Genomic DNA, 25,995 nt, shown 5'->3' with positions numbered 1-25,995 from the left:
TGCAGGTCAACTAACGTTAGCTAAGTCTTCTTTACATCTGGCAACCCAGAAGAGGCTCGCGTCTGGTAGTCTTGAGAACGTTCACCAGTGTTTTGATTTTGGCCTACAGAACGTTCGGTAACAATCCTACAAATCGCTAACCTGACTCTCGCCAGATGAATTTCGTTCCGCTTAGCTCCGCTTAGCTTCACTCACATCCATCTGGGACCTCTTCCGTTGAGAGTGATTTCTGCACCAGATTTTATGGTAGAGCCAATCAGGACGCAGGGCGGGAGTTTCATAGACGTGACATAGCGTAGAAGCGACTGTGAGACTGTTATCAGCGTCACGGGTTGGCTTCGATGTGAGTGGTTGAAGTAGCACGTCAATAGATGACGGACAAGTGGCTTATTCAATCATATGCAAGCATTTTTTGATTAGGCCCAGCATTCTGAAGCAACACTCCAATGGATTGATCCCAGATTCATCTGGCCAGAGTCAGGTTAACAAATCGCACCTTTAACGTTAGAAGCTAGGCCTTGTAGACTGCAGTCTGGAGATGACTGGAAGCACAGTCCAAAGCAAAGATTCTAGAGCTCTAGAATCTTTGGTCCAAAGTACTGGGCGATCGTGTAGATCTGCAATTCGGAGGACTTAACAGCGACCGTTTGTTGCTCTGTGAGATTGCAGCTCTTCACCGTTAACGTTAGTCTGCAGTTGGCAAGGCAGTTCGCAGGTCAGCAACAGCTCGGCGGCCACGGCAGATCTTTCGCAGAGTAGCTAGCCTAGGTCCAGCTGTCCCGAGAGATCCCCTCGACCAGACAGTGAAGTGTACTGTTCACGGATGGATGGAAGGATGTCAGAGGCCCAGTTAGTCTGCAGTTGGCATTGCAGCTCGCAGGTCAGCAACAGCTCGGCGGCCACGGCAGATCTTTCGCAGAGTAGCTAGCCTAGGTCCAGCTGTCCCGAGAGATCCCCTCGACCAGACAGTGAAGTGTACTGTTCACGGATGGATGGAAGGATGTCAGAGGCCCAGTTAGTCTGCAGTTGGCATTGCAGCTCGCAGGTCAGCAACAGCTCGGCGGCCACGGCAGATCTTTCGCAGAGTAGCTAGCCTAGGTCCAGCTGTCCCGAGAGATCCCCCCGACCAGACAGTGCTGCACCGCTCAAGGATAGATGGAAGGATATCCGATGCCCAGCTAGGGCAAAAGCTAGCCATAGCAAGCTCCCAATGGACAAATGTCAACGACATCAGCTGACTTAGAAGCAGTAAAAAGGACTAAGAATAACATGAAAACTATCAAAAATAGCGTAAATAAATAGGGAAAACATTTAACTAGACAAACCAATACAAAAAATAAACATGACATTACATAAAATTACGAACATTACATACAAACAAACAAAAACATAATGCCAGACGGAGTGGCGTGTCTCGCCAGCGTCCCCGTAATCTAGCAACCTGTAATGCAATCTTATCCCTTAGGGTACGTTCAGACTAAGCGTCTTTTTCTCAGCTGCCGGCGTCCGTTTTACATTATAACCCTATGGAGTAGACCGTGTTTTCAAAAAAGTCGTCGGCTTCTTTTAAAACGCTACTGCAACCGTCTTTTTCTGCAGCTCAGAAGTTGAGAAATGTTCAACTTCTAGCGGAAAAACGCCATACGTCATGCTGTCTTTTTTTACGGATGACCAATCACAAGCAGATTACCGAGACCTGTGGTTTCCCATGACAACCAAGTAAAAAATGGAGAAGGTGACAAAACACTGGTCGAGAGACTCGTTTTAGTGTCTGATCATAGGGAATTGTTTGACATGACTTCACAACTTTACCATAACATACCAAAAGCAATAGCCAACGTGAGTTTTCTCTTCCGCGACATTTTATACCCACACGTAACGTTAGTCACTTTTTTCTATGGCAAAAAGACGCTTCCGGCTGCTTTTTGGAAAAAGAACGCTGGCAGATTTTTTTTTTCAAACTGAAAAAGCGGTCTGCATAACTTCTTTTGTCAGAAAAAGACGCTAAGTCTGAACGTACCCTTATATTGCTTGTGGCGAATTGTTGTATGATAGTAAACACATACACATAGTAAAATCTTCAGATATTTAGTTTAGCCTAACCCTTGTGTTATCCTCAAATCTTACCGACACTCTTTATCCTTGGGGTCAATTTGACCCCAGCTAAATAAACCCTCAGAAAATGATTATAATTCATATTGTTACCCAGTTTTTTTGTGACAGGTACTTAACAAGAGTGTAATAATCACCCTACAAAAAGCCCTACAAAACAATCCCCCCCCCACCACACACACACACACACACCCACACACCTTTATGAACCTTGGAACCCTGGCTGGCAATATTACCCATCCAGTGTCAGCAGCCCAAAGGCTTGCTGTTGCTTCCCCTTTTGACTTATACAGTCCTGCCAAAATGACTTATATGCAATATGTACTTGTGTATGTAATAATGATAATAACAATATGTTCTCATACTATTCAAATAATAATATCCATAATGTGTCAAATATTCATGGATCCTATGTTTCATACAGCTGGGGTCAAACTGACCCCAAGGAACATCAATGTACAAAATATTTGCTAACTCTGTTGTACCCTTCAATTAAGGAAAAGTCATGAACATAAGGCAAAAAAAAAAGAGAACCATATATTTTATGATGTTAAACGTTGCTTAGGGTCAAATTGACCCCAAGGATAACATGAGGGGTTAAAATGATTGTTTCATTATCAGGAATACACCATTCCTACAAATCATTTTTTCTAGCCAAAGCAATGTGTTACTTGCAAGCTGCAGCCAATACTAACATTCTAAGATAGGCCTTGTTTTAACAATCCATTGCTGAATTAGTTGATGATCAGTAGCCTACTGGAATTCAGAGTCTCAAAACATTTTTCATTCAAACTCTGAATCTCTTGCTGCCTTTGTTCCAGGTTTCTAAATTGTATGCTATGTGAATGTTTTTTTCTAATTGGCTTGTTCTACAAATAGAGGAGACATTTCATTTATTCATTCATTTTTCATTGCTGCAGAACAGAACAGATCAATAAGTTGAAGAATAGGTCGCAGAACACACACATGTTGAGGTTGGTTGACTGTAATAGTCTATGTGACATATTCTTACACCACCTTCCACAGCATCCACACCCTGTCTCTTAATACTAGCAAATCTGGTCACTAATCCACATGGGGGGGGGGGGGATATCATATCTAATCTGACAGTCAGCCTTCTGAAGATCAAGTGGTCCCACTGACACATACTTTTAGCAGATTTCCTCCACCTACTTACTAGTATATATAAGCATGTGCATCAGAGTAGAGAGGTGAAAACAACTTTGGACTTCGACCGCATCAGCTGTTCAAACTGCTCTTTGGCTTGAACTCGGGATGGCTGGCACAGAGGGTAGCAACTTCTACATCCCCATGTCCAATAGGACAGGGCTGGTGAGGGATCCTTACCACTACGAGCAATACTACCTGGCTGAACCATGGAAATTCAAGGCTCTGGGTTTTTATATGTTCCTACTCATCTGCATTGGATTCCCCATCAATGCCATGACACTGGTGGTCACCGTCCTTCACAAAAAGCTACGACAGCCGCTCAACTTCATTCTGGTCAACCTTGCTGTGGCTGGTTTGATCATGGTCTTATTTGGATTCACAGTGGCATTCTACTCCTCAATGGTTGGCTACTTTGCTTTTGGACCCTTGGGCTGTGCCATTGAGGGTTTCATGGCTACTCTTGGTGGTAAGTCAACATTTCAAAGGTAAACCACGTTTTTGAACCTGCAAGGGAAGGCTGTGGTCCCTCACACTCTTTATGCTCCTCTCAACACAGGTCAGGTGTCTCTGTGGTCACTGGTGGTGCTGGCTATTGAGAGGTACATTGTTGTCTGCAAGCCAATGGGCAGTTTCAAGTTTGGTGCCAACCATGCTGCAGCTGGAGTGGCATTCACATGGGTCATGGCATGTTCTTGTGCTGTTCCTCCTCTGGTTGGCTGGTCCAGGTAAAGTCAGTTGATGACAGCTGATGTGATTACACTGATGGCTGTTAGGGAACATGAGATTGAAGTAATGAGATTATCAATTCTCTGTTTGATGTTTCAGTGCTGTTTAATTGCATGGTTCGATAAAAAAAATGAAATAGATATTTCCTCTTTATACCTCTAATTCTTTTTCTTTCTTCATATATCTTTATAGGTACATTCCTGAGGGTATGCAGACATCATGCGGACCTGACTACTACACCCTGAACCCGGAATACAACAACGAGTCTTATGTCATGTACTTGTTCAGCTGCCATTTCTGTGTTCCTGTCACCACTATCTTCTTCACCTATGGAAACCTTGTCTGCACAGTCAAAGCAGTAAGTGATTTATTTCCTTTGAAATGATTCACTCCTTGCATGTCATATCACATGCAAACAGTGATTGACATTTGTAGAACTATTCTTCAAGAGCTCAGCAAGAAGATTAACTTAACTTAAAGATTGCCCTCATTCTCAGTAAGATATTTTGCCTGACGCTACTCATATGGGCACTCTGGTTTATCATTAGGCTGCAGCCCAACAGCAAGATTCAGCCTCCACCCAGAAGGCAGAGAAGGAAGTGACACGCATGTGCATCCTCATGGTCTTCGGCTTCCTGTTGGCATGGGTGCCCTATGCTAGCTTTGCTGCCTGGATCTTCTTCAACAGGGGGGTAGCCTTCTCACCTCAAGCCATGGCTGTCCCTGCCTTTTTCTCAAAGTCCTCAGCCTTGTTCAATCCCTTCATCTATGTGCTGCTGAACAAACAGGTAATCTGTGGTTGAAGTGTACAATTCAATGATTTTGAAGCGCAATGTTACATTCATCTCTAACCCATAGTCTTGGAAAAAATACATTTAAAACAATCATTCTGTTTTCTTTCATGTATTTGGTCTAAACTGTACCTCCCTATCTTTGAATACTTGCTGTTTTGTCTGTGCCTCTGTTTTAATTTTATACTCTCTCTTTTTCTAGTTCCGTGGGTGCATGATGCAGACAGTCCTTGGCAGGGCCCCAGAGGATGAGATGTCAGTGTCCACAAGCAAGACAGAAGTGTCCTCAGTGTCTCCTGCATAGGCACACATAATTTTTGAAACAACTTTGCAGATGTCATTCAGACTTTGTGTTATTGTCGACTCTTTAATGGTCATCTCCAAAAGTCTGAAAAGAATTACATTGTCAGAAGAAGTCACAAGAACATTTGGATTTGCTCAGTATGTTTTGCAGTAAAATTCTGGTAGAACTTGGTAGTGATTGCAAAATGCCCTGATCAAATTTGAACAAATGTGTCTGTCTTCACTGTGTGTCCATCTTTCAATGCATTCTTCATCTCTTTCTCTTTTTATCGGTTTTTCTTTTGCATTATTGCAGTTTCAGGCAAAGAAATTATTGTTCTTAGAAGGGAATTCCTACTGACTGTTTTCTTCAGTATAAAATAAAAAGTGCTATTGGTTCAGTGTTTTCTTTGATGAGCAACACATATTCTATACTCTCTGGTGTAGGGAGACCAGATGAGATTGGCTGAAATTCGGGACGCTTTTTTTTTTCGCGGGGGGTGGCTGTAGGCCTACATAGACTATTATAAAAGATAATGAATTTTCAAACCTGTACAAAAACACATTTTTATTCAAACATCAAGTCTGCCTCAAAATACAACAGAGAAATCATGAACTCAAAATGTCATTGTGGGAAAAAACTCGCCTCCCCTCCGTGAAAAACACCAAACTCTCTTCTACACTTTGCAGAATGCTTTCATCTCGTCGCTTAAGGCTTTGTCAATCCACGGGTACCTCCCCACCCACTCCTCCCGGTACCTGCATAGACGCTTTTGCTTTTTAGCGGCGTGTTGGGGTTCCGGTACATCAGCCATGTCAAGGAATGAATGAAAATTAGCTAAAATCTGTGCATATTCACGCCTAATTATAGAACGTCAAAAAAGAAACAAAGTAGCCGGGGCTGCATCCAGACACTTAGCAATAGCTGCCGTCGGGGGCTGCATGCAGTCGACTCAACCTCTCTACGGACAGTTTTTAATGTTTATCAGAAAATAACTACTCAGTATTCTGATTGAGTATAATTTTCGGGACAATTAGGGCCGGATTCGGGATAAACGCTTAGATTTCGGGACTGTCCCGAATTGCTCAGGACATCTGGTCACCCTACTCTGGTGCTGTGCAATCAACAAGGTTTGGAAAAAAAGATTCATACATGAGAATGACATTTCATATTCAAGCACAAAATAACTGAACAACCTGAGGATGGGGAAAGTATTGGATTTCGCTTCCAGTACTTTGGTTTGAATCGATGGTTGTAGAAACATTATTTTTGCTTTACTGCATGGTTTCCAAGATTTTTTGTTGACCTCTTTGTGTCATAATGTTCTGTAAATATTTTATAAATATTTATGTTTTTAGGGTAATAAAAGCATTCGTAATTCAGCTGTGTGTTGTCTTGTCTTTACAGCTCATGCAGCTTGTGACCACGACTAACATTTTTCTATCGAAAGCAAAAAGTGTATAACAAATTATTATTATTTACAATCCTTTACGGAAGCTTCCATTGTTCAACACAATATAAGCATGTTTTGTTATTGGAAACCTATTAATAGTAGGAAACAAAGGTGTTATTCAATGTGAGTCAATATGAGTTTAAAAGTCTCCAAAAATGGCATCTGAATATTGAATATATTTTACAGGGCTTAATACTGTGATAAAGTGCCCTTTAATGTTTCCATTCCTGTCCTTGTCACCACCATGACTCTGTGTAATGCCTCTAAAGCTTTGGGACATGAGAATATTTGTAATATTTATTGTGGTCGAGGGGAGGGGTAAAAAAACTCATCTTGTTAGCATAGCCCTTCAGTGTCATTCATACATCTGCTCTCCTGCTGAACCACCAGAACAGAGCATGAGGACGTCAAATGTGTAAGTTTGGTACACAGAAGAGTTTCATTCAGATTCCACATCCTAATGAATCATGGTGCACCGCAGTATGGTAAGAAATCACGCTTTGGACAAAGGACATAAATCAGTTAGCTAAATGTATCTTGACCATGACCTTACCCAGCAATCAAGAGTTGGATGTTTCACTCTGTGGTCACTCGTGGTGTTGGCCATTGAGAGGTACATCGTCGTCTGTAAGCCCATGGGCAGCTTCAAGTTCAGTGCCAATCATGCCGGCGCTGGAGTGGCATTCACATGGATCATGGCAAGCACTTGCGCTGTGCCACCACTCGTTGGCTGGTCCAGGAGGGTCACGCTTGTATGCAAACGGAAGACAAGGGCTTCATTTAAATAGCATACTCAAGGTACATAAGTGATCAGCCACTCACTTGTTTAATTGGCTAGTAACTTTATTATGACCGCAGGCCGTAAGTTCAGGGAGATTTACATAGTAATGCCTTTTCTGTTTTATGATCTTCCTAACTATTAATGACTATACAACAACATACAACACATTAAACGGATAGTAAATCAAACCAAATCAAATCATTAATGAATTAATTAATTCATTTCATTTAATACAATAATTTAATTAAATATATATCTTAATTGTTTACAGGTACATTCCTGAGGGAATGCAATGCTCTTGCGGACCTGACTACTACACTCTGAACCCGGAATACAACAATGAGTCTTATGTCATGTACATGTTTAGCTGCCATTTCTGTGTTACTGTCACCACTATCTTCTTCACCTATGGAAACCTTGTCTGCACAGTCAAAGCGGTATTATTTTTGGCTTCATTTCTGGTGTTGTTAAATAAATAGTAAATCTTAAAATATGTAATTGCAGTCATAAATATACTTTTGGGAACATTAATGTTATCCATTAATACATAACTATGTTATGTATTCATGCTCAATAGGGTCTCTATTAAGCATAACTGGCACATGTTTTGGATTGATCCCAGATGGATGAATTGAGCTAGGTGGAACGAGATTCATCTGGCGAGAGTCAGGTTAACAAATCGCACCTTTAACGTTAGAAGCTAGGCCTTGTACAGTCCAAAACAAAGATTCTAGAGCTCTAACCTAGCAACCTGTAATGCAATCTTATATTGCTTGTGGCGAATTGTTGTATGATAGTAAACACATACACATAGTAAAATCTTCAGATATTTAGTTTAAAATGATTGTTTCATTATCAGGAATACACCATTCCTACACATTACATGTACATTGACACAATGTACACCGACAAATCATTTTTTCTAGCCAAAGCAATGTGTTACTTTCAAGCTGCAGCCAATACTAACATTCTAAGATAGGCCTTGTTTTCACAATCCATTGCTAAATTAGTTGATGATCAGTAGCCTACTGGAATTCAGAGTCTCAAAACATTTTTCATTCAAACTCTGAATCTCTTGCTGCCTTTGTTCCAGGTTTTATAAATTGTATGCTGTGTGAATGTTTTTTTTTTAATTGGCTTGTTGTACAAATAGAGGAGACATTTCATTTATTCATTCATTCTTCATTGCTGCAGAACAGAACAGATCAATAAGTTGAAGAATGAGTCGCAGAACACACACATGTTGAGGTTGGTTGACTGAAATAGTCTATGTGACATATTCTTACACCACCTTCCACAGCATCCACACCCTGTCTCTTGACCAGCAAATCTGGTCACTAATCCACAGGGGGGGGGGGGTATCATATCTAATCTGACAGTCAGCCGTCTGAAGATCAGGAGGTCCCACTGACACATACTTTTAGCAGATTTCCTCCACCTACTTACTGGTATATATAAGCATGTGCATCAGAGTAGAGAGGTGAAAACAACTTTGGACTTCGACCGCATCAGCTGTTCAAACTGCTCTTTGGCTTGAACTCGGGATGGCTGGCACAGAGGGTAGCAATTTCTACATCCCCATGTCCAATAGGACAGGGCTGGTGAGGGATCCTTACCACTACGAGCAATACTACCTGGCTGAACCATGGAAATTCAAGGCTCTGGGTTTTTATATGTTCCTACTCATCTGCATTGGATTCCCCATCAATGCCATGACACTGGTGGTCACCGTCCTTCACAAAAAGCTACGACAGCCGCTCAACTTCATTCTGGTCAACCTTGCTGTGGCTGGTTTGATCATGGTCTTATTTGGATTCACAGTGTCATTCTACTCCTCAATGGTTGGCTACTTTGCTTTTGGACCCTTGGGCTGTGCCATTGAGGGTTTCATGGCTACTCTTGGTGGTAAGTCAACATTTCAAAGGTAAACCACGTTTTTGAACCTGCAAGGGAAGGCTGTGGTCCCTCACACTCTTTATGCTCCTCTCAACACAGGTCAGGTGTCTCTGTGGTCACTTGTGGTGTTGGCTGTTGAGAGGTACATTGTTGTCTGCAAGCCCATGGGCAGTTTCAAGTTTGGTGCCAACCATGCTGCAGCTGGAGTGGCATTCACATGGGTCATGGCATGTTCTTGTGCTGTTCCTCCTCTGGTTGGCTGGTCCAGGTAAAGTCAGTTGATGACAGCTGATGTGATTACACTGATGGCTGTTAGGGAACATGAGATTGAAGTAATGAGATTATCAATTCTCTGTTTGATGTTTCAGTGCTGTTTAATTACCTGGTTCGATAAAAAAAATGAAATAGATATTTCCTCTTTATACCTCTAATTCTTTTTCTTTCTTCATATATCTTTATAGGTACATTCCTGAGGGTATGCAGACATCATGCGGACCTGACTACTACACCCTGAACCCGGAATACAACAACGAGTCTTATGTCATGTACATGTTCAGCTGCCATTTCTGTGTTCCTGTCACCACTATCTTCTTCACCTATGGAAACCTTGTCTGCACAGTCAAAGCAGTAAGTGATTTATTTCCTTTGAAATGATTCACTCCTTGCATGTCATATCACATGCAAACAGTGATTGACATTTGTAGAACTATTCTTCAAGAGCTCAGCAAGAAGATTAACTTAACTTAAAGATTGCCCTCATTCTCAGTAAGATCTTTTGCCTGACGCTACTCATATGGGCACTCTGGTTTATCATTAGGCTGCAGCCCAACAGCAAGATTCAGCCTCCACCCAGAAGGCAGAGAAGGAAGTGACACGCATGTGCATCCTCATGGTCTTCGGCTTCCTGTTGGCATGGGTGCCCTATGCTAGCTTTGCTGCCTGGATCTTCTTCAACAGGGGGGTAGCCTTCTCACCTCAAGCCATGGCTGTCCCTGCCTTTTTCTCAAAGTCCTCAGCCTTGTTCAATCCCTTCATCTATGTGCTGCTGAACAAACAGGTAATCTGTGGTTGAAGTGTACAATTCAATGATTTTGAAGCGCAATGTTACATTCATCTCTAACCCATAGTCTTGGAAAAAATACATTTAAAACAATCATTCTGTTTTCTTTCCTGTATTTGGTCTAAACTGTACCTCCCTATCTTTGAATACTTGCTGTTTTGTCTGTGCCTCTGTTTTTCTTTTATACTCTCTCTTTTTCTAGTTCCGTGGGTGCATGATGCAAACAGTCCTTGGCAAGGCCCCAGAGGATGAGATGTCAGTGTCCACAAGCAAGACAGAAGTGTCCTCAGTGTCTCCTGCATAGGCACACATAATTTTTGAAACAACTTTGCAGATGTCATTCAGACTTCGTGTTATTGTCGACTCTTTAATGGTCATCTCCAAAAGTCTCAAAAGAATTACATTGTCAGAAGAAGTCACAAGAACATTTGGATTTGCTCAGTATGTTTTGGAGTAAAATTCTGGTAGAACTTGGTAGTGATTGCAAAATGCCCTGATCAAATTTGAACAAATGTGTCTGTCTTCACTGTGTGTCCATCTTTCAATGCATTCTTCATCTCTTTCTCTTTTTATCGGTTTTTCTTTTGCATTATTGCAGTTTCAGGCAAAGAAATTATTGTTCTTAGAAGGGAATTCCTACTGACTGTTTTCTTCAGTATAAAATACAAAGTGTTGTTGGTTCAGTGTTTTCTTTGATGAGCAACACATATTCTATACCCTCTGGTGTAGGGTGACCAGGTGAGATTGGCTGAAATTCGGGACGCTTTTTTTTTTCGCGGGGGGGGGGGTGGCTGTAGGCCTACATAGACTATTATAAAAGATAATGAATTTTCAAACCTGTAACAAAACACATTTTTATTCAAACATCAAGTCTGCCTCAAAATTCAACAGAGAAATCATGAACTCAAAATGTCATTGTGGGAAAAAACAATGTGTAACAGTGCAAACCAGACCTTTCAGAATAAGGATAATAGGCTAACGTGTTGGTCTTTACTCTCACGGTGTTGGCACAGTGTAGCTTGCTGCTAGCATTGTAGTCTAACATCTGCCTCCCCTCCGTGAAAAACACCAAACTCTCTTCTACACTTTGCAGAATGCTTTCATCTCGTCGCTTAAGGCTTTGTCAATCCACGGGTACCTCCCCACCCACTCCTCCCGGTACCTGCATAGACGCTTTTGCTTTTTAGCGGCGTGTTGGGGTTCCGGTACATCAGCCATGTCAAGGAATGAATGAAAATTAGCTAAAATCTGTGCATATTCACGCCTAATTATAGAACGTCAAAAAAGAAACAAAGTAGCCGGGGCTGCATCCAGACACTTAGCAATAGCTGCCGTCGGGGGCTGCATGCAGTCGACTACTCAACCTCTCTACGGACAGTTTTTAATGTTTATCAGAAAATAACTACTCAGTATTCTGATTGAGTATAATTTTCGGGACAATTAGGGCCGGATTCGGGATAAACGCTTAGATTTCGGGACTGTCCCGAATTGCTCAGGACATCTGGTCACCCTACTCTGGTGCTGTGCAATCAACAAGGTTTGGAAAAAAAGATTCATACATGAGAATGACATTTCATATTCAAGCACAAAATAACTGAACAACCTGAGGATGGGGAAAGTATTGGATTTCGCTTCCAGTACTTTGGTTTGAATCGATGGTTGTAGAAACATTATTTTTGCTTTACTGCATGGTTTCCAAGATTTTTTGTTGACCTCTTTGTGTCATAATGTTCTGTAAATATTTTATAAATATTTATGTTTTTAGGGTAATAAAAGCATTCGTAATTCAGCTGTGTGTTGTCTTGTCTTTACAGCTCATGCAGCTTGTGACCACGACTAACATTTTTCTATCGAAAGCAAAAAGTGTATAACAAATTATTATTATTTACAATCCTTTACGGAAGCTTCCATTGTTCAACACAATATAAGCATGTTTTGTTATTGGAAACCTATTAATAGTAGGAAACAAAGGTGTTATTCAATGTGAGTCAGTATGAGTTTAAAAGTCTCCAAAAATGGCATCTGAATATTGAATATATTTTACAGGGCTGAATACTGTGATAAAGTGCCCTTTAATGTTTCCATTCCTGTCCTTGTCACCACCATGACTCTGTGTAATGCCTCTAAAGCTTTGGGACATGAGAATATTTGTAATATTTATTGTGGTCGAGGGGAGGGGTAATAAAAACTCATCTTGTTAGCATAGCCCTTCAGTGTCATTCATACATCTGCTCTCCTGCTGAACCACCAGAACAGAGCATGAGGACGTCAAATGTGTAAGTTTGGTACACAGAAGAGTTTCATTCAGATTCCACATCCTAATGAATCATGGTGCACCGCAGTATGGTAAGAAATCACGCTTTGGACAAAGGACATAAATCAGTTAGCTAAATGTATCTTGACCATGACCTTACCCAGCAATCAAGAGTTGGATGTTTCACTCTGTGGTCACTCGTGGTGTTGGCCATTGAGAGGTACATCGTCGTCTGTAAGCCCATGGGCAGCTTCAAGTTCAGTGCCAATCATGCCGGCGCTGGAGTGGCATTCACATGGATCATGGCAAGCACTTGCGCTGTGCCACCACTCGTTGGCTGGTCCAGGAGGGTCACGCTTGTATGCAAACGGAAGACAAGGGCTTCATTTAAATAGCATACTCAAGGTACATAAGTGATCAGCCACTCACTTGTTTAATTGGCCAGTAACTTTATTATGACCGCAGGCCGTAAGTTCAGGGAGATTTACATTGTAATGCCTTTTCTGTTTTATGATCTTCCTAACTATTAATGACTATACAACAACATACAACACATTAAACGGATAGTAAATCAAACCAAATCAAATCATTAATGAATTAATTAATTCATTTCATTTAATACAATAATTTAATTAAATATATATCTTAATTGTTTACAGGTACATTCCCGAGGGAATGCAATGCTCTTGCGGACCTGACTACTACACTCTGAACCCGGAATACAACAATGAGTCTTATGTCATGTACATGTTTAGCTGCCATTTCTGTGTTACTGTCACCACTATCTTCTTCACCTATGGAAACCTTGTCTGCACAGTCAAAGCGGTATTATTTTTGGCTTCATTTCTGGTGTTGTTAAATAAATAGTAAATCTTAAAATATGTAATTGCAGTCATAAATATACTTTTGGGAACATTAATGTTATCCATTAATACATAACTATGTTATGTATTCATGCTCAATAGGGTCTCTATTAAGCATAACTGGCACATGTTTTGGATTGATCCCAGATGGATGAGTGGAGCTAGGCGGAACGAGATTCATCTGGCGAGAGTCAGGTTAACAAATCGCACCTTTAACGTTAGAAGCTAGGCCTTGTACAGTCCAAAACAAAGATTCTAGAGCTCTAACCTAGCAACCTGTAATGCAATCTTATATTGCTTGTGGCGAATTGCTGTATGATAGTAAACACATACACATAGTAAAATCTTCAGATATTTAGTTTAAAATGATTGTCTTATTTTCAGGAATACACCATTCCTACACATTACATGTACATTGACACAATGTACACCGACAAATCATTTTTTCTAGCCAAAGCAATGTGTTACTTTCAAGCTGCAGCCAATACTAACATTCTAAGATAGGCCTTGTTTTCACAATCCATTGCTAAATTAGTTGATGATCAGTAGCCTACTGGAATTCAGAGTCTCAAAACATTTTTCATTCAAACTCTGAATCTCTTGCTGCCTTTGTTCCAGGTTTCTAAATTGTATGCTGTGTGAATGTTTTTTTTTAATTGGCTTGTTGTACAAATAGAGGAGACATTTCATTTATTCATTCATTCTTCATTGCTACAGAACAGATCAATAAGTTGAAGAATGAGTCGCAGAACACACACATGTTGAGGTTGGTTGACTGAAATAGTCTATGTGACATATTCTTACACCACCTTCCACAGCATCCACACCCTGTCTCTTGACCAGCAAATCTGGTCACTAATCCACAGGGGGGGGGGGGGGGGGTATCATATCTAATCTGACAGTCAGCCGTCTGAAGATCAGGAGGTCTCACTGACACATACTTTTAGCAGATTTCCTCCACCTACTTACTGGTATATATAAGCATGTGCATCAGAGTAGATAGGTGAAAACAACTTCGGACTTCGACCGCATCAGCTGTTCACACTGCTCTTTGGCTTGAACTCGGGATGGCTGGCACAGAGGGTAGCAATTTCTACATCCCCATGTCCAATAGGACAGGGCTGGTGAGGGATCCTTACCACTACGAGCAATACTACCTGGCTGAACCATGGAAATTCAAGGCTCTGGGTTTTTATATGTTCCTACTCATCTGCATTGGATTCCCCATCAATGCCATGACACTGGTGGTCACCGTCCTTCACAAAAAGCTACGACAGCCGCTCAACTTCATTCTGGTCAACCTTGCTGTGGCTGGTTTGATCATGGTCTTATTTGGATTCACAGTGTCATTCTACTCCTCAATGGTTGGCTACTTTGCTTTTGGACCCTTGGGCTGTGCCATTGAGGGTTTCATGGCTACTCTTGGTGGTAAGTCAACATTTCAAAGGTAAACCACGTTTTTGAACCTGCAAGGGAAGGCTGTGGTCCCTCACACTCTTTATGCTCCTCTCAACACAGGTCAGGTGTCTCTGTGGTCACTTGTGGTGTTGGCTGTTGAGAGGTACATTGTTGTCTGCAAGCCCATGGGCAGTTTCAAGTTTGGTGCCAACCATGCTGCAGCTGGAGTGGCATTCACATGGGTCATGGCATGTTCTTGTGCTGTTCCTCCTCTGGTTGGCTGGTCCAGGTAAAGTCAGTTGATGACAGCTGATGTGATTACACTGATGGCTGTTAGGGAACATGAGATTGAAGTAATGAGATTATCAATTCTCTGTTTGATGTTTCAGTGCTGTTTAATTACCTGGTTCGATAAAAAAAATGAAATAGATATTTCCTCTTTATACCTCTAATTCTTTTTCTTTCTTCATATATCTTTATAGGTACATTCCTGAGGGTATGCAGACATCATGCGGACCTGACTACTACACCCTGAACCCGGAATACAACAACGAGTCTTATGTCATGTACATGTTCAGCTGCCATTTCTGTGTTCCTGTCACCACTATCTTCTTCACCTATGGAAACCTTGTCTGCACAGTCAAAGCAGTAAGTGATTTATTTCCTTTGAAATGATTCACTCCTTGCATGTCATATCACATGCAAACAGTGATTGACATTTGTAGAACTATTCTTCAAGAGCTCAGCAAGAAGATTAACTTAACTTAAAGATTGCCCTCATTCTCAGTAAGATCTTTTGCCTGACGCTACTCATATGGGCACTCTGGTTTATCATTAGGCTGCAGCCCAACAGCAAGATTCAGCCTCCACTCAGAAGGCAGAGAAGGAAGTGACACGCATGTGCATCCTCATGGTCTTCGGCTTCCTGTTGGCATGGGTGCCCTATGCTAGCTTTGCTGCCTGGATCTTCTTCAACAGGGGGGTAGCCTTCTCACCTCAAGCCATGGCTGTCCCTGCCTTTTTCTCAAAGTCCTCAGCCTTGTTCAATCCCTTCATCTATGTGCTGCTGAACAAACAGGTAATCTGTGGTTGAAGTGTACAATTCAATGATTTTGAAGCGCAATGTTACATTCATCTCTAACCCATAGTCTTGGAAAAAATACATTTAAAACAATCATTCTGTTTTCTTTCATGTATTTGGTCTAAACTGTACCTCCCTATCTTTGAATACTTGCTGTTTTGTCTGTGCCTCTGTTTTTCTTTTATACTCTCTCTTTTTCTAGTTCCGTGGGTGCATGATGCAGACAGTCCTTGGCAAGGCCCCAGAGGATGAGATGTCAGTGTCCACAAGCAAGACAGAAGTGTCCTCAGTGTCTCCTGCATAGGCACACATAATTTTTGAAACAACTTTGCAGATGTCATTCAGACTTCGTGTTGTTGTCGACTCTTTAATGGTCATCTCCAAAAGTCTCAAAAGAATTACATTGTCAGAAGAAGTCACAAGAACATTTGGATTTGCTCAGTATGTTTTGCAGTAAAATTCTGGTAGAACTTGGTAGTGATTGCAAAATGCCCTGATCAAATTTGAACAAATGTGTCTGTCTTCACTGTGTGTCCATCTTTCAATGCATTCTTCATCTCTTTCTCTTTTTATCGGTTTTTCTTTTGCATTATTGCAGTTTCAGGCAAAGAAATTATTGTTCTTAGAAGGGAATTCCTACTGACTGTTTTCTTCAGTATAAAATACAAAGTGCTGTTCAGTGTTTTCTTTGATGAGCAACACATATTCTATACTCTCTGGTGCTGTGCAATCAACAAGGTTTGGAAAAAAAGATTCATACATGAGAATGACATTTCATATTCAAGCACAAAATAACTGAACAACCTGAGGATGGGGAAAGGATTGAATTGGATCTCTTTGTGTCATTATGTTCTGTAAATATTTTATAAATATTTATGTTTTTAGGGTAATAAAAGCATTCGTAATTCAGCTGTGTGTTGTCTTGTCTTTACAGCTCATGCAGCTTGTGACCACGACTAACATTTTTCTATCGAAAGCAAAAAGTGTATAACAAATTATTATTATTTACAATCCTTTACGGAAGCTTCCATTGTTCAACACAATATAAGCATGTTTTGTTATTGGAAACCTATTAATAGTAGGAAACAAAGGTGTTATTCAATGTGAGTCAATATGAGTTTAAAAGTCTCCAAAAATGGCATCTGAATATTGAATATATTTTACAGGGCTGAATACTGTGATAAAGTGCCCTTTAATGTTTCCATTCCTGTCCTTGTCACCACCATGACTCTGTGTAATGCCTCTAAAGCTTTGGGACATGAGAATATTTGTAATATTTATTGTGGTCGAGGGGAGGGGTAAAAAAACTCATCTTGTTAGCATAGCCCTTCAGTGTCATTCATACATCTGCTCTCCTGCTGAACCACCAGAACAGAGCATGAGGACGTCAAATGTGTAAGTTTGGTACACAGAAGAGTTTCATTCAGATTCCACATCCTAATGAATCATGGTGCACCGCAGTATGGTAAGAAATCACGCTTTGGACAAAGGACATAAATCAGTTAGCTAAATGTATCTTGACCATGACCTTACCCAGCAATCAAGAGTTGGATGTTTCACTCTGTGGTCACTCGTGGTGTTGGCCATTGAGAGGTACATCGTTGTCTGTAAGCCCATGGGCAGCTTCAAGTTCGGTGCCAATCATGCCGTCACATGGATCATGGCGAGCACTTGCGCTGTGCCACCACTCGTTGGCTGGTCCAGGTGGGTCACGCTTGTATGCAAACAGAAGACAAGGGCTTCATTTAAATAGCATACTCAAGGTACATAAGTGATTAGCCACTCACTTGTTTAATTGGCCAGTAACTTTATTATGACCGCAGGCCATAAGTTCAGGGAGATTTACATAGTAATGCCTTTTCTGTTTTATGATCTTCCTAATTATTAATGACTATACAACAATATACAACACATTAAACGGATAGTAAATCAAACCAAATCAAATCATTAATTAATTAATTAATTCATTTAATTTAATACAATAATTTAATTAAATATATATCTTAATTGTTTACAGGTACATTCCTGAGGGAATGCAGTGCTCTTGCGGACCTGACTACTACACTCTGAACCCGGAATACAACAATGAGTCTTATGTCATGTACATGTTTAGCTGCCATTTCTGTGTTACTGTCACCACTATCTTCTTCACCTATGGAAACCTTGTCTGCACAGTCAAAGCGGTATTATTTTTGGCTTCATTTCTGGTGTTGTTAAATAAATAGTAAATCTTAAAATATGTAATTGCAGTAATAAATATACTTTTGGGAACATTCATGTTATCCATTAATACATAACTATGTTATGTATTCATAGGGTCTCTATTAAGCATAACTGGCACATGTTTTGGGTCTTTATTCAATTTCTTTTAACATTTTTACTGAAAAGGTGATTTATTCTTTGCAAATCCTAAATAAACAACCAGTTGGACTTGATCCAAGGGTTATTGGAATATGGATAAAAATAGAAACTTTGTTAATACATTGTCTTAATATGTTACTGTTCTGTAATTTTAAGTCACATATTCAGACAGTGTATTCGGAGTCTATGAATTCTTTATCCATACTATACAGAAAGAAAGAGAGAGAGAGAGAGAGAGAGAGAGAAAGAGAGAGAAAGAGAGACAGAGTTTCTCCTCAGCCTTTCCCCCTACTTAACAGTAGACATCTTATTTTTAGGCTGCAGCTCAACAGCAGGACTCAGCCTCCACCCACACGCATGTGCATTCTGATGGTTCTGGGCTTCCTCACTGCTTGGACCCCCTATGCTTCTGTTGCTGCCTGGATTTTCTTCAACAAGGGAGCTGCTTTTAGTGCTCAGTTCACGGCAGTTCCTGCCTTTTTCTCCAAGTCCTCAGCCTTGTTCCACCCAGTTATGAGCTGCTCAACAAACAGGTAAACCACATTTAGCTGCTTGACTAGACACCCATATGTATCAAAAAAGAAACAATGTTAGCATGAAATTAAGAAAATTGGTCATTGGTCTGGACTGTAATTCCCTAGAATAACCTCTCTCTTTTTTCTGTCACTGCTTGTCCGTTTGTGTGTGTGTGTGTGTGTGTGTGTCTGTTCTCTTTCTAGTTCCGTAGGTGCATGATGCAGACAGAGAAGGCCCCAGAGGATGAGATGTCAGTGTCCACAAGCAAGACAGAAGTGTCCTCAGTGTCTCCAGCATAGAGACATTCACTCACAATTTGTTATATGTGGCAAAAATTCCAACACTGTCGCACAGGTTTTGAAACTGTCTCTGTATAACAGAAATTATTTGAGAACAATATATATATACCTATTCATATATTTTGCTGTGTGGGTTCATATACTACTACTTGGATAATGTAAATACTTGTGAGACACCATCATGTGAGACAGGTAACAAGTTTTGCTCAGCTGTTGATGGATCTTTGGAATTTATTTATACGTCCTTTGAAGATAATGTCTTGACAATATTTTCTGTACATATTTTGTAAAAATAATACATGTATAAACGCCTGCATCAAAAAGGACAAAAAATTATAAACTATTTCCTTTGTCTATGTTGAGAGTTGATATGCAATAAAAAAAAAAAAAAAAAAATATATATGTAACTGTACTGCCATCATCATCATTGTCTAATATGCTTAATGTGTCATGAATGACAATGTTCGATGTTCAACATGCATGTCTACATTTCAAATGGGTCTCCCCCGATCCCTTTATTTCCTGTCAAGGTCCGGTGTCTCCTCCCCTCTCGTCTGCTGTCTGCTCCTTCCTCTTAACCATCCCACATCCAAGGACAGAGTGGAGAGCTTAGTCTTTTCCAAGCCCGCCCCTTTCTTCATAAACCTCAAAGTAGTTACGATATCACTTCAGATAAGCTACTCGACGTATAAGCTACTCTGATCTTAAGCTACTCTGCCAGAACATAATTTATTTGAAAGCAAGTCAAGGGTAGCTTTAGAGACATAAAGTGACCAGTCCTTGCATCTCAGTTATTAGAGCGGACACACATCTAAATGCATACATATCTCTGAAAAGGGATAGAGTCCTAAAAAACCCTACTGGTCATTTTTTAATCCTGAAAAATCATTATTATACTATAGGAAAGGGTATCATGAAAGCATATGAAAAAAATAAATACACTGAGAAATAAAGTGAGGTAAGAAATGCAAACCATACCAGAAGCTCTTTGAATGGAAAAGATGGAGCAATCTGCCCTTGCTCTGCTATGCACACTCTTAGACAGAGACTGGAATATATCAGTCAGTTTAAAACTGTGCTATGTGGATTTACTTACTAATCCACTTACTTATATTGTTTGAGTAGTGTTTTCCTAAGATTTTAATCATGTTTTCCCTCAATAACATTCTCCTTTTTGATTAGGGATGTACATATATACATATCTACATGTACACATACGTATATCTATCAGCAGAAAAGTCAATCAACAAGAGCTAAATCATATGATTTATTGAGCTAACCTAAACTCTTTATGTTGTATTGTGCTACTGTAAGTCAATAAAACGTTGTGTTAACATATGAAGGTCACCACTTGTTTTCGGACAAATTATTATGACTTACTCTGAACACTCTGAAGAGTTCATCTTGATGCCTTATGCCTGATAGAATTACATAGTAGTGAATATACCACACCTTTCTCTAGTGTGCTTTAAAGTAACGATGGACGGATTGATGTCTATGTCCCTTGAAGTCAATATTCAACGACTTGCATACAGTTAAAAGGGTCTTGATCCCACCCAATCAACAGCGTTACATAGTGCAATATTAAGTGCGCATTGATAATGTCAGAGACTTCATTCTCCGTAGTATAAGTCAGTGTAGCATCTATTCTATCTATTCTTGTACCTAACTCTCTTCAACGTATATAACACAATTCACTACTTGCAGCCATAGGGTATACAATCACTAAAACATGTAGTTGCCATACTTGTAGTTTCACTATTCTCAGTCAAACATATATGTCGTTTTCTCATATTAACACCGTTCTTTTGGAATTAGTTAGGTCGACAACTAAACATTTTCATGATAGTTATATCTTTGTATTCATCTTTAAAATGTTGTATAAAGGTTCTGAACATGTAATGTTCAAATTAGATTTTCAACAATCACTAATTTCTACAGTATTCAGAAATGTTTTAATGGTTTGGTGTGAAGTTTGAACTACCTTGTTTTAGTTAAACATCTCAAACCCATGAGCTAATGAGGGCCATGGGCCATGTGTATGACTCTTTGTGTTCCCTGTACGTTATTGGGTAAATACTGTAAGCTTGCAGTGTAATGATACGCTTAGAGAAAATCCAGGTTGTCGGCTAATGAATAGACCTTAATCTTTGCTTTTTTCCTCTGGACACTTTCAGTAATCTCTTTTAAGTCTCTAAGTGAGGGTATAAAACCAACATGCTCACCTCTGCTCCCCACAGGGAAACACAACTCCACCTGATAGTTCCTCTTGTGGCAACGTTTCTTCTTGTGTTCATTGATTCATTTTTAAAGGATGAACGGCACAGAGGGCAGCAACTTCTACATCCCCATGTCCAACAGGACTGGGCTGGTCAGGAGTCCCTTTGAGTACGAGCAGTACTACCTGGCTGACCCATGGCAGTTCAAGCTTCTTGCATTTTACATGTTTTTACTCATCTGTATCGGAGGCCCCATCAACGGGATGACACTGCTGGTCACGGTGCTGCACAAAAAGCTTCGTCAGCCTCTCAACTTTATTCTGGTCAACTTGGCTGTTGCTGGCATGATCATGGTCTTATTTGGATTCACCATCACCATCACTTCAGCTCTTTATGGCTACTTTGTCTTTGGACCAATGGGTTGTGCTATTGAAGGTTTCATGGCTACCCTTGGAGGTAACTGATTATTAGTTAAAATCCATCACTTGCATTTCTAACAGGCTTTTGGCCTGTGGATATTGCTTCCTTGCTTTATGTATTGTATATAATGTATCTTAACTGTGTTTCCTGCCCATATATAGGCCAAGTTGCCCTGTGGTCCCTTGTGGTGCTGGCTATTGAGAGGTACATTGTCGTCTGCAAGCCCATGGGCAGCTTCAAGTTTGGTACCAACCATGCTGCAGCTGGAGTGGCATTCACATGGGTCATGGCATGTTCTTGTGCTGTTCCTCCTCTGGTTGGCTGGTCCAGGTATGGCTGGTGTCTCAGAAAGAACACTGAAACACTATGAACATTGTCTGTTTTCTTTTACACTGAAAATCTCTGTGGGTCAGAATTCATCTTATTTTTTTCAACAGGTACATTCCTGAGGGATTACAGGCCTCATGCGGACCTGACTACTACACCCTGAACCCGGAATACAACAACGAGTCATACGTCATGTACATGTTCAGCTGCCATTTCTGTGTTCCTGTCACCATTATCTTCTTCACGTATGGAAACCTGGTCTGCACAGTCAAAGCGGTAAGAATCTGCTGTTTTTGCGAGGCAAAGTAAGCTGTAGGTTTGGTTGTAAGATATCACCAAAGTTTACTGATGCACATACATGTAGGTATATTTTGTTTCCATTTCAGGCAGGGATGTAGTGGTAAAATAAGAGGTGGGTAAACTATGAATTCTGTGATCACGGTGATGTGGACAGCGCCAAGCGGTATCAGATTTTTTAAAAAGACATTCAGAACATGTTGGATGATGGTGGAGGTTATTGTCCAATGTTTATAACAATACCAGTGGTATTAAATGGTTCCTAGAGTGTTGATGAGTGGACATATTGTGAATGTGGACAATACAGTGTGAGTTTTGAATGTTAAAAGTTGCAATTGGTGAATAAACTCTATTTCTGAAATCTCAGAGGTGGATAAACTGTGTTTACTTGAGTTTAGCCTCCACTACATCCCTGATTTCAGGTCCAACATACTTTCAACATTTAATGTTCATGTTTCTATCATGCTCATTTCATATGAGAGTATATTGATTAATTGTACTTGCCCTAGTCCCTAACTCTGCACTAGGTATTACTTGTAAGAAAATGCTCAATTAAAGTGATCAATTTTAAAGTACACTGGCTAAGACTACTTACGTCTAAGTCAAACCAAATAGCATAGTACACTATATGAAATCATCTTATTCTTCCCAATAGGCTGCAGCTCAACAACAGGACTCAGCCTCCACCCAGAAGGCAGAGAAGGAAGTGACACGCATGTGCATCCTGATGGTTTTGGGATTCCTGATCGCCTGGACCCCCTATGCTTCTGTTGCTGCCTGGATTTTCTTCAACAAGGGAGCTGCTTTCAGTGCTCAGTCCATGGCTGTCCCTGCCTTTTTCTCCAAGTCCTCAGCCTTGTTTAACCCCTTCATCTATGTGCTGCTCAACAAACAGGTAAGCTTCCCTCTGTTATCATTTAAATGAAATGCATTTCCACAGGGAGGACACTACAGCACAACAGCCTTTTTGTTCAAGCACTTTAGATTCCTATTCTCTGTGTTCTAGTTCCGTGGGTGCATGATGCAGACAGTCCTTGGCAAGGCCCCAGAGGATGAGACGTCAGTGTCCACAAGCAAGACAGAAGTGTCCTCAGTGTCTCCTGCATAAGCTTCCTTCTTGCACCAGTTTACCTCTTCACAAACAACAGCAGCTCCTTTAGACCAAATTATAATTTGGATCCAGACATACACTAATAAGTCCACACTTTTGGTCCAACTGAATTTCTTCTGCAGAACTGCAAACAAGACTTTTCGAAATGTCCATCACATCTACATGTACATGTAAATACATTTACTTTGTACAAAAGAGCATCTAAACTTGCTGTATTGCAGTGCAATACACTGCCCAATGTAACATGTGATATGAACTGACTGGGACAACTGGCAATGACTTTGTAAAGATGGAGTTGAGAATATGCATTAATACTCAGGTGTTGGATCCATAAATACAACATCTTACACAAGGTCAGAGGTCTGGGTAACCTCTTTCCTCATTTTGAGCAGTAAGAACCATTTTAACACCTTTGTATTACTGTTTATCACTGAATGGATTATGAGAGTTTTATTTTTTATGAAACTCGACTTCTAACAAACATTTTGTTAGTGTGATTGTTTAATATTTTTGTGTGTACAGTATTTTATAAAGCAAAGAAAAAAACAAACAAAAAATATTCTAGTGAAATAAATTTCTGCATCAATTGAATCTATCAGTGTCATTAATCTAATACAGAAAAGACATTGAGCATTGATTTCTTTCTGAATTTGTTCTGTTTTAAAGAGAATAGTCATACACTTGGTAAGCAATCAAGCTATCAAAAAAGTCCCATTCATTCACTCATTAACTCATAAAGGAGTCGGAGTATGTGTGGCATAGAAAGAGTGACAGGCCTGTTGTCAGACCAAACCAAACAGGGGTTGGGGGGTGATGTTTGGCACACAATATCAACCCAATTACGTACAGGCATAATTTAAGGGGATTTTTCACATAGATCTTCGTTTCTCAAGGTCACCGAGTACTGTCGGTACAAAAAAAGTTGCAAAAAAATTGGTTTTACCTAGCTCGAGTTGCTGCAACCAACAGCTAAATCAGCAAGGCAGCTACAGTGCTACACTCTTGGGGCATTAACATGGGGGCTCATGAACATGATCAACTGTGGGGGGGCTCCCAAATCAAAATTTAAAAATCGCAAAAGTATCGAAATCGAGTTTCTTCACATCAGTATCGAAACAATAATTTTGGTATCATAACAACAGGAGTTGGTGATGTGTCCCCACCAAAGCTAAGACTAAACCTACTCCCTTGCGTGGACATTTCCCCACGCAAATCTACGCCCATGCAGACAGCGGTGGTGTGGCAGGGTTACAGAAGCAGGTGAACTTGAATAAGGACATGGTGGTGAATTGAATTTAAAGTGTTAGCTAGATATAATATTAAAAGTCGAGCTACACGACAGTAGTTTTTTTGAAACCGGTGAATTTATTTTATCGGTTAGGTCTTGCGTCTACATGACCCCGGCATTTTAGGAGGTTGTAACCGACAGTTTTTGTAACTGGGTTCCAAAGTGGGATTTTTTTAAATGGCCCAGTACCCAAAAAAACCCGCCATCAGTGGACGGATTGACTATAGACCTGTGGGCTTGACTTCAGTCATCATGAAGTCCACCTGGTGCTGACCCACCTCATAAACATCACAGGTCACCAGCTGGAACCCCTGCAGTTTGCCTACAGGGCAAACAGGTCAGTGGATGATGCAGTGAACATGGGGCTGCAATTCATCCTGCAACACCTTGACAAGCCAGGGACCTATGTCAGGATCCTGTTTGTGGACTTCACCTCGGCTGTATCTCCTGACATCTGTCAGTGGATCTCCAGCTTCCTGACTGACAGGAGTCAGCATGTTCGGCTGAGAGATGTCTCATCTGGAACACGAACAATCAGCACTGGTGCACCAAAGGGGTGTGTCCTTTCCCCACTGCTCTTCTCTCACTACACAAATGTATCTCCAAGGACCCTGCTGTCAAACTCTTAAAATTTGCAAAATACACCGCTGTCATTTGGCTCATCCAGGATGGTGACGAGTCTGCATATCGGCAAGAAGTTGGTGCTCTGTTGCTGTCAACACAACGTACAGCCTAGCGACCCACCACCAGCCTATGACAACTCTGCCCGGATTACTGGCCCATCCGCCAACCCACTAACCTGACTCCGCCAGATGGATTTGCTCCGCATATCCATCTGGGAACTTTTCATTAAAGAACTTTTGGGAAGGGGCGGAAATACTGGTTAGCTGATTGGATAAACCATCTGTCTATCACTACCTTTGTTGGTTATCGACGGGCCAAATCAACCAATTAGATGAACAAAGTGTTCTTCTAATGCCTTTGTTTAACATACAATTAAGTTAGGTAACGTGACTAATGTTAAGATGTTTTAACTTACCATTTGTATGTGACATGAACCTAATCAACGACAATTCCCATCAAGTTTTCACGGTAGGCCCTACACTTCTGAAGAAAGTATATTCCTCCATTGTGAACTGGAATCAGCGTGGAGGATGTCTGTGTCTTTCATTCCTCCCAGCTGCATGGCTGAGACTCATAGCTTCACAGCTTACCCAGGAATACTTTCTAATTTGAATAAAACTTGCGCGATAGCATCTCTGTGGATGCCGTCATGTTGTTCGTTGCGT

The 25,995-nt window shown here is 40.7% G+C and overlaps 4 protein-coding genes and 1 pseudogene across 9 annotated transcripts; all 5 read left to right on the top strand.

Annotated features, from left to right (window-relative positions):
* The first annotated feature begins 3,387 nt into the window (after positions 1 to 3,387).
* On the top strand, positions 3,388 to 5,103 carry LOC143104730 (green-sensitive opsin-1-like). Of its 2 annotated transcripts, none has more exons than XM_076268987.1 (5): positions 3,388 to 3,748; positions 3,839 to 4,007; positions 4,201 to 4,366; positions 4,557 to 4,796; positions 5,002 to 5,103. In XM_076268987.1, exons 1-5 carry the CDS (start codon positions 3,388 to 3,390, stop codon positions 5,101 to 5,103), a joined length of 1,038 nt encoding a protein of 345 aa, XP_076125102.1. The 2 variants fall into 2 exon arrangements, with proteins under 2 accessions (XP_076125102.1, XP_076125103.1); XM_076268988.1 differs by having other exon boundaries at positions 4,557 to 4,803; positions 5,002 to 5,051.
* A 3,599-nt stretch (positions 5,104 to 8,702) lies between these two features.
* On the top strand, positions 8,703 to 10,576 carry LOC143104715 (green-sensitive opsin-1-like). 3 transcript variants are annotated; one of them, XM_076268968.1, is made up of 6 exons: positions 8,703 to 8,722; positions 8,878 to 9,221; positions 9,312 to 9,480; positions 9,674 to 9,839; positions 10,030 to 10,269; positions 10,475 to 10,576. In XM_076268968.1, exons 2-6 carry the CDS (start codon positions 8,897 to 8,899, stop codon positions 10,574 to 10,576), a joined length of 1,002 nt encoding a protein of 333 aa, XP_076125083.1. In that variant the 5' UTR covers positions 8,703 to 8,722; positions 8,878 to 8,896. The 3 variants fall into 3 exon arrangements, with proteins under 3 accessions (XP_076125083.1, XP_076125081.1, XP_076125082.1); XM_076268966.1 differs by lacking the exon at positions 8,703 to 8,722 and having other exon boundaries at positions 8,861 to 9,221; XM_076268967.1 differs by lacking the exon at positions 8,703 to 8,722 and having other exon boundaries at positions 8,861 to 9,221; positions 10,030 to 10,276; positions 10,475 to 10,524.
* A 3,880-nt stretch (positions 10,577 to 14,456) lies between these two features.
* On the top strand, positions 14,457 to 16,172 carry LOC143104652 (green-sensitive opsin-1-like). 2 transcript variants are annotated; one of them, XM_076268811.1, is made up of 5 exons: positions 14,457 to 14,817; positions 14,908 to 15,076; positions 15,270 to 15,435; positions 15,626 to 15,865; positions 16,071 to 16,172. In XM_076268811.1, the coding sequence occupies exons 1-5, from the start codon at positions 14,457 to 14,459 to the stop codon at positions 16,170 to 16,172; spliced, it is 1,038 nt and encodes a 345-aa protein (XP_076124926.1). The 2 variants fall into 2 exon arrangements, with proteins under 2 accessions (XP_076124926.1, XP_076124927.1); XM_076268812.1 differs by having other exon boundaries at positions 15,626 to 15,872; positions 16,071 to 16,120.
* A 1,206-nt stretch (positions 16,173 to 17,378) lies between these two features.
* LOC143104523 (green-sensitive opsin-2-like) lies at positions 17,379 to 19,044 on the top strand (annotated as a pseudogene).
* A 2,291-nt stretch (positions 19,045 to 21,335) lies between these two features.
* LOC143104759 (green-sensitive opsin-2-like) lies at positions 21,336 to 23,415 on the top strand. Of its 2 annotated transcripts, none has more exons than XM_076269038.1 (5): positions 21,336 to 21,719; positions 21,845 to 22,013; positions 22,121 to 22,286; positions 22,963 to 23,202; positions 23,314 to 23,415. In XM_076269038.1, the coding sequence occupies exons 1-5, from the start codon at positions 21,359 to 21,361 to the stop codon at positions 23,413 to 23,415; spliced, it is 1,038 nt and encodes a 345-aa protein (XP_076125153.1). In that variant the 5' UTR covers positions 21,336 to 21,358. The 2 variants fall into 2 exon arrangements, with proteins under 2 accessions (XP_076125153.1, XP_076125154.1); XM_076269039.1 differs by having other exon boundaries at positions 22,963 to 23,206; positions 23,314 to 23,363.
* Positions 23,416 to 25,995: the final 2,580 nt, after the last annotated feature.

The sequence above is a fragment of the Alosa pseudoharengus genome, unplaced genomic scaffold (genome assembly GCF_046254945.1).
Source record: "Alosa pseudoharengus isolate Yale_2024_CS ecotype anadromous, Long Island Sound unplaced genomic scaffold, YU_APseudo_1.1 YU_APseudo_1.1_scf_5, whole genome shotgun sequence".
Taxonomy (NCBI): domain Eukaryota; kingdom Metazoa; phylum Chordata; class Actinopteri; order Clupeiformes; family Clupeidae; genus Alosa; species Alosa pseudoharengus.
The sequence above is the reverse complement of the archived record's forward strand: the minus strand, read 5'-3'. Positions and strand labels throughout refer to the sequence as shown.